The 12,597-nt window shown below is 40.7% G+C and overlaps 1 protein-coding gene across 1 annotated transcript in view; it reads right to left on the reverse strand.

The window, feature by feature from the left end:
* Positions 1-12,597, reverse strand: part of CAPN8 (calpain 8) — a gene marked incomplete at both ends in the record, with an annotated part of 28,977 nt that overhangs the window by 12,162 nt on the left and 4,218 nt on the right. The window contains 7 exons of the mRNA XM_084283355.1: positions 380-540; positions 1,563-1,637; positions 3,045-3,130; positions 3,740-3,823; positions 4,885-5,053; positions 5,216-5,349; positions 6,368-6,486. Of these exons, the coding sequence (XP_084139481.1) occupies positions 380-540; positions 1,563-1,637; positions 3,045-3,130; positions 3,740-3,823; positions 4,885-5,053; positions 5,216-5,349; positions 6,368-6,486 (828 nt within the window). The remainder of the gene's footprint in view (positions 1-379; positions 541-1,562; positions 1,638-3,044; positions 3,131-3,739; positions 3,824-4,884; positions 5,054-5,215; positions 5,350-6,367; positions 6,487-12,597) is intronic.

Below are 12,597 nucleotides of genomic sequence, written 5' to 3' on the forward strand. Positions count from 1 at the left end.
TAACCCAAAAGTGAACGTGAAACAACACTACAACACTGCCACAAATCTGTGCCACTTTCCTGGCCTTCCTTTCTCTTTGGAGGATTGCTCCAGTCAGTAGCAAAAGCTATGTAAGCAAAGAAAGCACACAAAGAAAAAAAAAAAAAAAAAAAAGAATTCTGCCATGAACTAAACGCTCAGTGAGCTGACAACCCCTGATGAGGAAATAAGTGTGACTTAGATCTTGGTTTAGATTGCCAAACTTCTGCTTGCTATCTAAACCCCACAGAAAGCACTGAACCTCCAAACCTTTCCCACCTATGGCAACCCCCTGGTTCACAAGCAGTAATTTTCATGGGTTCGTTGGTTGTTTCACCAAACTACTAAGCTGGGTCTCCACCTGGGTAGTTCTGGCAACCCCCAGCAGTTGAACCCCGTCTCCACTGTCCATTGAACATGGTCAGGTCCCATTTGTTGACTTGGTTGCCTGTCAGTGTGTCGGGAGTCAAATTACAGATCTCCAGTCGCGTGAACTGCCTTTGAAAATCAGAAAACGCCATCCTGGTGCACAAAAAGATCAGGGTTAGTTCATCAGCCTGTTACAGTCAAAACAACTGCAGATGGATGTCTCTCCCAGTGGAACAGCAAGCATTGGCCCTACAGAGCTGCCCAAATCCCCATTTAATTGAACTGTTAAACTTATAATAGGCTTTTGGGAAGCAAAATTTCCCACTCCCTGAATTAACTGTATCTTGTGAAGACAACCGTTCTCAACAGCTGTTACACATTATGGGCTCAGTTGTACCATTTTCTGACATCCCTGGTCATGGGCAATACCTTGTGGATTTGTAAGTAAACTTAAACTCACTAAAACTGATAGATCAAAACATGCAGTAAGATGCTACTTAATGTGAGCAAGATTTGGTCCTTAAGAGTTACTCTGCAGAAAAATTAGCTCAGTTTGGTATTTTGTTTTAGTTCACTTGTTGATGTTTGTTTTTACCATTCCTAGTAGGTCTGCATGAGTGATAGACATTGATCACCCCATGCTGCAGGGAGAGATCTGTTCTTTGCTTTTGCTACCTTGTGTCTCACACTGCTGATTGCACTGAAAGATGATGAGCAATTATCTTTCTGGTCTAGGACAGAGTGACGTGGGCTCAGTACTAACCCACAATAATCAACTAGCTTGGATGGGCTTTCCATTAGGTCTGGGTAAACAGACTCTTCCCCTGCTGCCAATCTAAACCTTTTCATCAGTGTGTAGCATTTAGGAAAAAAAAAAAAAAAAAAAAAAAAAAGCCTCAAAATATAGAGCATCTGAGGTTCATTCTTGCCACATCATTAATTTTATTACCATCTGGTCTCTATATTTTGGGTAAGCACTGAGTTTTGCAAGCTCTAACAAAAGGTAATGTTTGAATGGGAAGGGAGATAAACAAGAGGCTAACAAACAACTCAAGCATGACACTATTAACTCTTCTGGTGCTGGCAGCTTCCCTCCATACAACTGAAAGGACTGCTTAAAAACTATACACGCATATAAAATGTCCAAAATAATAAGCTAACTGAATGATTCTCACCAAAACTCTCCATCATCTATTTGCTTATCCAGAGCCTGCTTTTGTTTGGGATCAATATAGTTCCATTCAGGAGCACTGCAGACAAAAGACAAAAGCAGTATTGCTCAGCTGTATTTCATTTTGCAACAAGATCAGACAGTTTCTGCTTTCAATCACACCTGACAAAGGACTATGTATTTCTGCAACAACTAGACCTTCTGCCCCTTCCAGGGGAGGTACACACTGCAACATACCAAACAGGGCTGGAATCAGACTGCAACCATATTTTCAACAAATAAGCCTTGAATTGAATCATCACTGTCAGGTGCCAAAACGTACGTATCACAGACTGTCTGGATTAAGTAACATGCAGCCTGAAAGTTGGGCAGAGCTTCTCAATTGTAAGAGCTATTGGGTTGCCTCATATTCTCCCTAGGGAAATGATAAAAATCTTCACTGCTGGGGTCACCAATGAACAAGAACACAAAAAGAGATGGAATTAGAAAATATGATTAAAAAAAAAAAAAAAAAAAAAACAGTATTGCCTCTTTCCCACTTCAATACCGTGCAACAAGCCAGATTCTGATTCAATCTGCTCCCACGTGGCTGTGCAGTTTGGTACCTGTCTCAGCAGGGTTGTCCCATGGTTAAACAGGTGCAGCAAAATCAGGGTATGGCATGTGTGTGCTGGAGGCACATTATCTTGGAACCGTGGAATGGTTCAGGTTGGAAGAGACCTTAGAGATCTTCTAATTCCAACCCCTCATTGGCATGGGCAGGGGCTGAGCGAAGCAGCTCTGATAAAGATATGAATAATTCTGATGTTTATCTGTATTTTCTACATCAGCACCTGCACTGTGGTTAGGAAGGGAATATGAGATCTCAAAATAAGTGCTTGCAAAAAATACATCTTGGCCCAAATAATAGTAAAACCCATGCCATTCTAAAAATAAAAATAAATGAGGGGTTGTCACTGCCACTCCCATGAGATTCCAAGCCCTGACAGCTTTTGATAGCTATTCAAACTTCTTGTCCTTAGCTGAGTCAACATCCCCATTTCTTTCGTGATTCTCCTGTAGAATTCAAATATTTGCCAGATTTAGAGCCCAGCAAACTCAGAGCTGAAGCAGAGGCCTGCTTCAATGTTGTAGCCCTGCTGTATTTTTCAGCAATGGAATTAGTTTGCCTGTCCTGTTAAGGTCTTGGCAGTATCAATCGGATCAGTCTGAGAAAAGTCATCTTGCAAAATGACACGGGTATGGCTTGCATTAGACTGCTTGCAGTTAAAACTTGGACCGTTCTCTCTTATTAGAAAGCTCTGCCTGAGACAGAATGGATCAATACCTAACTTTCCTAACAAATTAATAGCGTTTTATTCCAACTGATTTACTATCTTTCCTAAACATGCTTTGTGATTTGATTAAACTGCATACTCCTAATTTAATTTTTAAAAGATACCAAAATATACTGAAGAGGGAGAGGCATGAGCATATAAACACCTACTTATCGCTCCACGCTCCAGTCCATTCCACTTCACCCCAGGGATTTCTAAGCCTCACAAGTTTCTCTGGCCGTCCTCGGTAATGTACCTAAAAGATCCACAACAAACAGAACCTGAGCACTCCCATTATTCCAATCATCGTGGAGCAATTGCTTTTCAGAAAGGATAAAACATGATTTGTCCTCGAGTGATGCAGTCCATTACAGTTTGCAATAGTTAGATGTCTTCCACCCTAATTTTTACATTATCCTGTGCCACCAAGTGAGCCATTAACTGCAGCACTCACCATTTCATATAATGACAGCAACCTGCAAGGAAAAATATCAGCTACAAAACAGTAGAATATCTACATCCTTAAAAGATACTGTACAACACAGCAAGGTTAGAAAGAGATTACTTGGCACAGACATCTCTGTAATGACTCCAGTTTCAGAGAAATGTGAATATCTGTGGCAGGCTGGGCAGGTGAGACTGTTGGAGTTGTTCGCTAGAGGCTTTGACTCCTTTCCCATTAGAGTTGATTGGCAAAGTACACACTCCCACCTTATGCAGCATGAATACATGAAGCATTTTTAATTGGTCAGTCACAGAAAGACATCAGAAAGTTGAAGTCACCACACCGTTGCAAGCTGTTTTGTATAATGGCTGGTACAAACACTTCAGCCAGTCTGGATGAGCTGCAGAAAAGCTGGCTTACCTCCTCTGCTCCAGTGACAGAATAAGCGTGTCCCTTTACCAGCTTCAGACTTGTGATTGCTTCTGTTTCAGATGCACGAGTTACCTTGGGCATTAAAAATATTCACACTTACGGCCATATATTGTGTACTAACACAGCTTTCATTAGCAGGTTAATATGGGGGAAGATATACAAAGTGGTATGCACAACAAGTATAAATATTCCTGATGCAATGTATATTAAATAGAAGTGAGATTCACAGCAAGAGTTCACCTCTGGAGTTTCATGCCCTCAAATATGCGGTCAGAGAGTCTGAACAGCAGAGACTTAATTAAATTTAAATCTAGAACCAATTCCCCTTTCAAGTAACAGATCCAGTCACCTGCAGAGATATGCACATGTGAACTCAGCTCAAACCCACCTTGGTTAGGATCCAGCATATCAAAATCAGAGCTCTGGCAATCCTACATGCCATAAGCCAGGATTCAAAACAAGATTATGAAACAGCATATGAAAGGCATGGAGTTTCCAAAACACATACAGACATCGTCTGTAACTTGAGAGAGTTTGTAGGTATCAATTATTTTTTTCATTGAAAATCAAAGCCAGAGTCAGAGTACAAACTATAGCAAAGTACCCAAGTCAGGTACAAACCAAGGAGTGTATGGAGCTGACGTTACACATGATTTGAATGGGAAAAGATACTCAGAGAATGAGAACAGAGTTCAGGAAGACCAGTCCCTTGCTCATTATTCTAAGCATTATAACAGACTGTCTTATAAAAAGGGAGGCATGATGGGAGTTCTTTTTTTTGGACCTTGTCCAAAGATTTTATAACTGAAATCAATTAAGTCTGCCACTGATTTCTGTTTGCTTTTAATTCAGACCTTCCTCCTTATGCCTAACATTGGTACAAGCCTTTGTTACGAAGAGAAGAGAAGAGAAGAGAAGAGAAGAGAAGAGAAGAGAAGAGAAGAGAAGAGAAGAGAAGAGAAGAGAAGAGAAGAGAAGAGAAGAGAAGAGAAGAGAAGAGAAGAGAAGAGAAGAGAAGAGAAGAGAAGAGAAGAGAAGAGAAGAGAAGAGAAGAGAAGAGAAGAGAAGAGAAGAGAAGAGAAGAGAAGAGAAGAGAAGAGAAGAGAAGAGAAGAGAAGAGAAGGCAGTCTCACATCAATGGAACAGCCGAGAAGTGACCCAGCTCTCAGAGCCTTCTGGATGATTTGGTACAAGTTTGAAGGAGCCCTCCGCAGATTATAGGACTCAGAGATGCCTCCAGTAAAATCCTCAAACCCTTCTACAGTGGACCCTCCAGTGAGAGCTTCGTAAGAGCCGTTTAGCCTGTGTGGGGAAATGACAGAGATATGTATGGGGCCATCTCCACTTGTAAGCATGTGCACTGCAGAAAGAAATAATTGATTATCTGTAGGTCTGTCTGATCATCAGTGTGATCAGACAACTTTTGAACACCCAGGAGTGCTACCTCCCAGCCAGCCACCATACTTGGCATAGGCCTTCTCCAGCAGTGCACTCCAGAACTCGTTGCCTTCCTCCGAGTGCACAAAGAGCAGCTTCCCATTCTTGGTAGGCAGCCGGTCATCCACCACGACATCCACCCACTCCCCATACTGCCAGAACTAACAAAAAGAAGAGATGAAGAGATGATTAGGGCTGATGTATAAATAATGACTCTGCACTACCACCTTCCTCTTCCTTGCAATTGAGGCAAATCCCTGTGAAATGCTGAGCAGGCTCCTTAAACACTATTAAAGAGTTGCTGATAGGTACCATTAACAGTAACTTCTTCTACATAACATCTAGAATAGCCCATTCTCCATGCAGAGATTACATAGTGAGGGGTCCAGAAAGCTAGTGAGTTGACAGGAGTCTCAAAAGTCCTGTTTTCTTGTCTAGTCTTCTAAGGTCCAATCCACGGGGGGAGGGAATCATGCCTCTAAAAATGCTGCAAGATGTCACCCAAAAGGGGAAGCACTCAATAGTGCCAGTGCCTCCTGAAAATATTGGGAAATGTGTGAAACACTGCTAAGACTAATTTTTTGCACGAGCACTTGAACCATTTACAGTTCATTTACAGAATCTGACACAGTCCTGGAGGTAAAGGAAAGAGGATAATAAACACAATAACCCCTCTATTGAGATGAGCAGGAGGAAGGTATAGGTATGTGCTCTATAACATCTGTCCTCACCCAAACACCTCCTTTAGTTTTGCAGGGTGAATCCACACTGCTCATGCTTGAGTCTAATTTCTATGGTCTGCAAGCAAGGAAATGTAGACAAAGCAGTGGAGAGGGAAGGGAAGAAGTAACCTCATCAGCCTAGATTCCCTCTCAACAGTCAGCAAGACAGATGTTGGCATGGCTCTCATGGTATGATAGTTTGGCTCAGTTTACAAAAACTGTGTAACTTGCTACAGCCCTATCAGCTGTAAGACAGCAGAGCCTACCCAGTGAGTAAATGTCGATTAACATTATACAGCATTTAACTCTGTTCTTTTCTTCACCCTATCAATTTCACTTACACACTAATTCTTGAATATTCAGCCTGTGTCAAAGATAAAAAAAAAAAAAAAAAAAAAAAAAAAAAAAAAAAACTGCTTTTCCTCTTTTATTCTCAGTACCCTAATGAGAGAGATACCTGGAAATGAAAGATGCCAGCATAGTCCTCCTGGAAACTTTGAGCTTTGGGAACAACACGGTACAGAACATCTGGATTCAAAGTCAGAGATGCAATGGCAGCCAGGAGCCAGCAATCACCTAAAAACATACACAATCCAAGGTGGAAAAGTTCATTAAAAAATAACATTTCGCTGAGCTGGTCCTTTCACCACTATATCACACTCCTACATAGACTAAAATGCCAGCATTATGTGTTTTGCAAGATCCTGTCAGATTCTATATTGGTTCAGCAAATAATTCTTGTTTTGTTGTGTATTGTAGGTTCTCTAAGGATGAACACAGTGGTAATTTTAATGGTCTAGTTAGGCTTTTGTTATTTCGATTTTTTGATGAAGCTGTGAAAGCAGGCAGTTTTAGCTAAGCTTTCTAATATCTTCAGGAAACAAAGAGCATAGCCAGAGAGAGCAAGCATTTGGGTTTGTGGGTTGCAAAGCCCAGCTGGGTGGTGCAGAGTAGATAACCTGTGCTACCTTAACTAGTCCCAAACCAGTGCAGCTGGGAGAGGCAGGGGCTTAGAAGGTGAGCAGAGGGCAAATGCTCAGTGTTGCTTGAAGGAGGATGCTGGGTTCTTCATTCCTTTTTTTTTTTTTTTTTTTTTTTTTTTTTTTGAGAAGATTTAATTGATAGAATGAAGTTTTACCTAGCTATTTCATTTTAGTTCTTTCTTTGAAGGTCTGACTTGAAGTAGCACCAAGGACTATTACAGCTCTGCTTATGAGTCTAATGGAAACTGAAATCTAGTGGGAACTCTGAAATCAGGTGAGTTTTTCTCTGGCTCACTGGCTGTCCTGAGAAGGGTAGGCATGCCTAGCCTGTACTGGAGACTAGGTGTTTTATAGCTTAAGCTGTTTTCTGGGTTGCTAGCTTGTTGTGGATCAAAGGTTGGGTAGGTGGAAGCCTTTGCTTGCTACTGGGAAATTCAGAGACTCATGGATTTCTTGGTGTATTTGCATATTGCAAAAAGTAGGAAGCATTTCTGTGGTTCTGTGTTACTTTCTGAGGTGTGCACAAAGTCTAGGAAAAAAATTTGCTCTAAAAGTGCTAAATTATCCTGGTTCCCTGTGGATTATTTGTGCCCAGACATAGTTTCTTTGTGTAGGTGCATATACTGCAGAATGAAGTGGCACAACTCTTGCTTCATTGGAAATAAGATAATGGAGAAATCAAGGAAAGAGTTCAATACGTAGCATGATTTAATATCTTAGAGCAGTAGATAACAATTTATATTGACTTAGGTTTTATGTTTCAGTACCATGATTACTATGATTGTAAAGACAAGATACTGGGACTTTTATAGCGCTTTCTGTTACCTGTACTCCCTGGGAGGTACCTGGATGCCTCCTATGAGCTGACCCAGAAACAGCTGATCCCAGACAGGCATGCAAAAACTTGTGAAACATCTGAAAAAAGTGCCCCTGGTGTGATGGCTGATCTGATTGGTAGAGGTCACCCACCCAATGTTCATAGCATAGGCATTTCCAATGGGGAGAGAAAATGTACATGTATCACCAGCCTTCCCCAGCACTTCTCTGTGCCATCCTGGCTGCTACATTCAGGGAATAGCATTCAAACTGGAAGGGCATAGAAGATGTCAAGGTTACCTTTTTATCCCCATCTATCTGCATTTCTTATTAAAATAATAATAATAATAATAAATTAAAAAAAAAAAAATCTTGCTCCTCCTATTCAAGTTTAAAGAGGAAGTGTGAGACAGGACCTTGCAAAAAAGCTGTTTCAGCCAAGAGCTCTTACTTGAAAGGTAAAGTTCCCCTTGCAGAAAAGAGGATAAATCACAATAAAAGCGTCATGAAATATTTAAACTAGAAATAGGAAAAAAGTTGCTGCTGTACATATAGAAGAGAGGATCAAAAAGCTTCAGCCTGTAGAGCAGCTATGACCAAAAACCTTCTCAAGCTCACCTTCAACCTAATTATTTTTGAAATTACTATGCATTCAGTGGGACAGGACCTAAGTCACTGGCTTGGAAGGTTCCTCTTAGCCCTAGACATCTGTGTGTGAAGTAAGTAAAACTGGAGAATTTAAGGTGGTGTGAAAAAAATATAAAAATAAAAGAACCTTCTCTCCCAAGAAAACATAGATGCAGGGAAAAAATGAGAGTGAGAATGCTCAGACTTGTTTTGTAACTATTTCTTTGAGTCTTTTCTTGGTACAGGTGTATGCCTTATGCTGTTATAACCTCTGCCTTTTCCTTGTAGATGTAGAAATAATGGTGGTAAGTCTGGGAAGTGGCCCTTTAGAGGAAGAAGGAAAGTTTTATAGGGTTAGACCAGAAGACCTAATTTTTCCAGCTTCTCCAGGCATTCTTGTTGTTCCTGAGTGAAGCACAGAAAGCTGTTTCTGGGGACATGGCAGAGCGGGACTCCTGGTGTCCCTGCCATGTCCTCCATACCATGGTGAAGCCAGATGTCTGTAGCAGCGAGGAGTTGGTGCTTTCCCAACAAGCAACATCTGTAAGGGGTTCCTCTTTACTGGTTCAGGCCCAGTTTTTACAACTGGTGAAAGGGAAATTGCTCTGGGCTTTGCAGAGGATGGTACATGTTTGATGCACAATTAGGCAGAAGAGTCAGTGAAATGAGAGGGGTATACTTAGATGTGCTATTTACTTCTCTGACTCAGGACTAAGCAATTTCAGAATCTCATCCTTGCAAGATGCCAAATGCAGCATGAAATCCTTTACAGCTCTTTTATGGTATGAATTAACATCTTAGCATCTGGGAGAGTGAATGACATTGGCACTTCAGTCTCCTAAAAACTCATTGTGCAATCCAACTTCCTGCGGAAGCACTAGGGACAAATCTGTTTAACATGTGCTTGGGAAGAATCGTATTGGAAGAGTTGCAGCAGTGAGCTTGTCCTTAAAAATATCATTGCCTGCCTTGAGCAATGCAGAGCACTGTCTCTAAACCTTACTTGGGGGTGTAATATCTTTGGCTAAGCTTGTGTTTGAGCAGCTATTAACCTTCCCTCTGACAGGAATCAGCTGAGAATTGGCTGCTCTGCAGTAACTTGGTAAAATAAGATGGTTCACATGGGGTGCCTAGATGCGAATGGATTGGGACCACCTTTATATACAAGTAATGCATTATGTTCAGGTTCCTGTGATGCCAGCATTAACACAAATCGAAGAAGATACAGTAAGCTGTCCATATCAAGGAGCTCCCAGGGTGGAGCCTGAATTGTGCAGGTTGCCTCTTCTCATAAATCACAATGGGATCCTGGCTTAATAATAAGGCTTCTCAGCCTGTGATAATGATAAATACTTATGGCTTTTTGGTTCCTTTTTTTTTTTTTTTTTTTTTTTTTTTTTTTTTTAATAAAAAAAAAAAGAAAAAGAAAGGGGGGGGAATATCTACTGACATATCATAGTGTTTATTTTGTTTTGTTTTCTCAAAGTTCACCATTGCTTTGCTGGCAGCAGCTATTACTGTTTTGTTTAGCACTAATGGTGCTGTGCCTGGAGTATAGTGTGGCAACATAAGCTCTCTGGAAAGGCAGCTGATCTAGGACCCCTAAAACTTGTCACAGTACAGCTAAAGGTTATAAGTCAATTTCCAAATTGTGAGGAAATGATTTGATTTCCTTCCTAAATGAGTGAATTTTGGAAGGAGAGGAAATGAGGCCAACTGGCCAATGAATTATATGTATAATTAGACTATATTTCCCACACAATTATAGTCAGAAAAATGACAAATTTCTGCTCACAACATACATTTTAAGTTGTACCCTTTTAGCTTTTAGAAATGAAAAAAGTCTTCTCAGCATTAGACCTGTGAGGCTAAATCACCTACAGGCACATATGCTGCTTCCTGCTCAGTCTCATATTTCATGAAGTATTAGACAAGTGCTAATTACAATGTTTACTGCTGTTACTGCTGAATGTGCTAAAAAGAAGCCAGACCGATTCCTGGATCCAAAGTAATTTGTAATGTTGGTGATACTCTTTATTATTATTATTTTGAAATGGACAGTTATGACCTTGAGTTTGAGCTAGAGAAGGTAAATGTGAAACCTAGCTGTGGATACACATAGATACACGTACCTATATACACATACTATTTTGAAGCACTGCTTTGACTATTAGCCTGCTTGAAATACTCTCTCTGCCTGCACACAGACGCAGTGAAATGACCTTCATTCTCAACATTACGTAGGTGCTTCCTGGTTCAGTGACAATCAAGTTGCTGTAATGGATACACAGTCTTTGGTGATGTTGGAGCTGTGTGGCTCATCTGTGTTGATGATGTTTACCCAAGTGCACTGCTTGCACAGGAGCCATAAATTTAATGAGAAATTTGATTAGTTTCAGTTGCTATAAAGCAGCACTTGGTTTCTGTTTAGCTGCTATCAAAGTGCCTATGCTCAGAACATCTGCACTTTTCAATGAAATAGTAATGGAGGAGTTTAAACCAGACATCCAAGTGTTGAGTTCCACAATCTAAACAGACAGCATAGGAACACTTCTGTACTGCATCCCCGCTTGTTGCTGGGTGCAGCAACAATGCTAGGTGTTTGGAAGGGATCAGAATGCAATACTATTGCTCTTGCTTCCTGCTTTGTCAAGCAGATTTAACTCTTGACTTTACTTTCTGCTGGGAGGGCTTGTTGAGAGCCCCTAGTACCTGTAGCATGCTACCAGACATCACCCTCTTTGCAATTTCTGGCAGTGGAGTCTTTATCTGATTTGAGGTTTCAAAGAAAGGCTTCCTGTTGTTTTATGGAAATTAAGATCTGCAGCTGTGTACTGAACAGCAAAGGACCACCCAGCGAAGGAACAGGTTTTATTCTCTTTGGGACCTGTAGTTAGCTGTGAGTGTATTTTGTAGATCCAGGCAATCAACCCAGTAGAACAAGGATATGAAATACCCCTGAACTTGTGGAGCTGAACTTCAGGAGGTACATATGCAAATGTTTATAGCAAAATTAGTGAACAAGTCCAGTACTATAAAGCACTTTGCTGCCTACAGGAGCTCCAAAGGCTCCATTAACAAGTATCAGATCTATTGTAGAGCTGCTAAGCTTTGGATTGGTCTCCAGTCTACCTGGAATCTCTTCAAATCTGCTTTTGAGATAAGAGTAAGACAAAGCATATGGGTTGGGGTCCTCAGCTGAGGTGCACTGGCTGCAGCTGCATTGGCTTCAGAGGACTTGTGGTGGCAGCCTAGGTCAAGGAAGCTGCTTCCTGAGCCTTCAAAACAGAGGTGCTCCATGAATATAACTTGTGTGGATCTGAAAAGCTATATTAATCCGAGAGGCTTTTGAGTATGTTTTCTATTCTTTAAATTAAATTTATACCACTTCCTTCCTGAGACCCCCTGCAAACAATTCTGCAGCTAACTTATTCAGATAGCTGCAAGGAAACTTTCTAAGTCACCTTTAATAATGAAGACTGTGACTGCATTTCAAGTTGTTACTAGGCTATCAAAAAGATATGGTTCAAAGCACTTTTAAAATATTTCAAGTCTTTCAAGTTCCCATGAAACTTCCCAAGCTGATACTCATCTAGCCTATACTGTTGTCAAAGAACTAAGTTTAATGGAGTGAGACTGACTATGGGTTTTTTTGTTCCTTTTGTTCATATAAACCCTGACCTGCAGTGTTATTTTAAAAAGAAATGAAATATGTCACAGAAGATTATTAAAAATAGGTTCTGTTTCCCTAAAGGACTTGTTAACAGGTCACACACATGGCTTATGTACATATGTAATAAGGGTCTGTTTCAACAGAAGTGTTTCGCATGACAGCTTTAATAACAAGTCCTTTGATATTTGAGGTATTGGATCAAATAACAGAAAAGCATAGTATACACCTCTGAGATGTAAAGCAAACACCTAAACACTAAAAGGTAAGTCCCATGCCTCTATTCTGAAGTTTATTTTGTAAAGGATCAGTTTCTGTAAAAGCAATTGTAAACTGCCCTTCAGAAACAAAAGTAGATTATATTTGTCCCCTCTTTTTTGGTCTTTCTGCCTGTGTGAAAATATATATAATATTCTTTTTCCACTTTTAGTGACAAAGGGAAGCTTGTAATAGAAGCAGAAGCAAATTATTGGGCTTTTCCTCCAGACCTGGGGGTATTTTTCAGGACCAGCGTTTGGGTTGCAGCCCACCAAAGGCTGGTTGGAGAAATCCCAGGAGCAGGCACCCTCCCCAGCTGCATAGGAGCCATTT

This window comes from Netta rufina (assembly GCF_964035555.1).
Source record: "Netta rufina genome assembly, chromosome: 3".
In the NCBI taxonomy this organism is placed as follows: domain Eukaryota; kingdom Metazoa; phylum Chordata; class Aves; order Anseriformes; family Anatidae; genus Netta; species Netta rufina.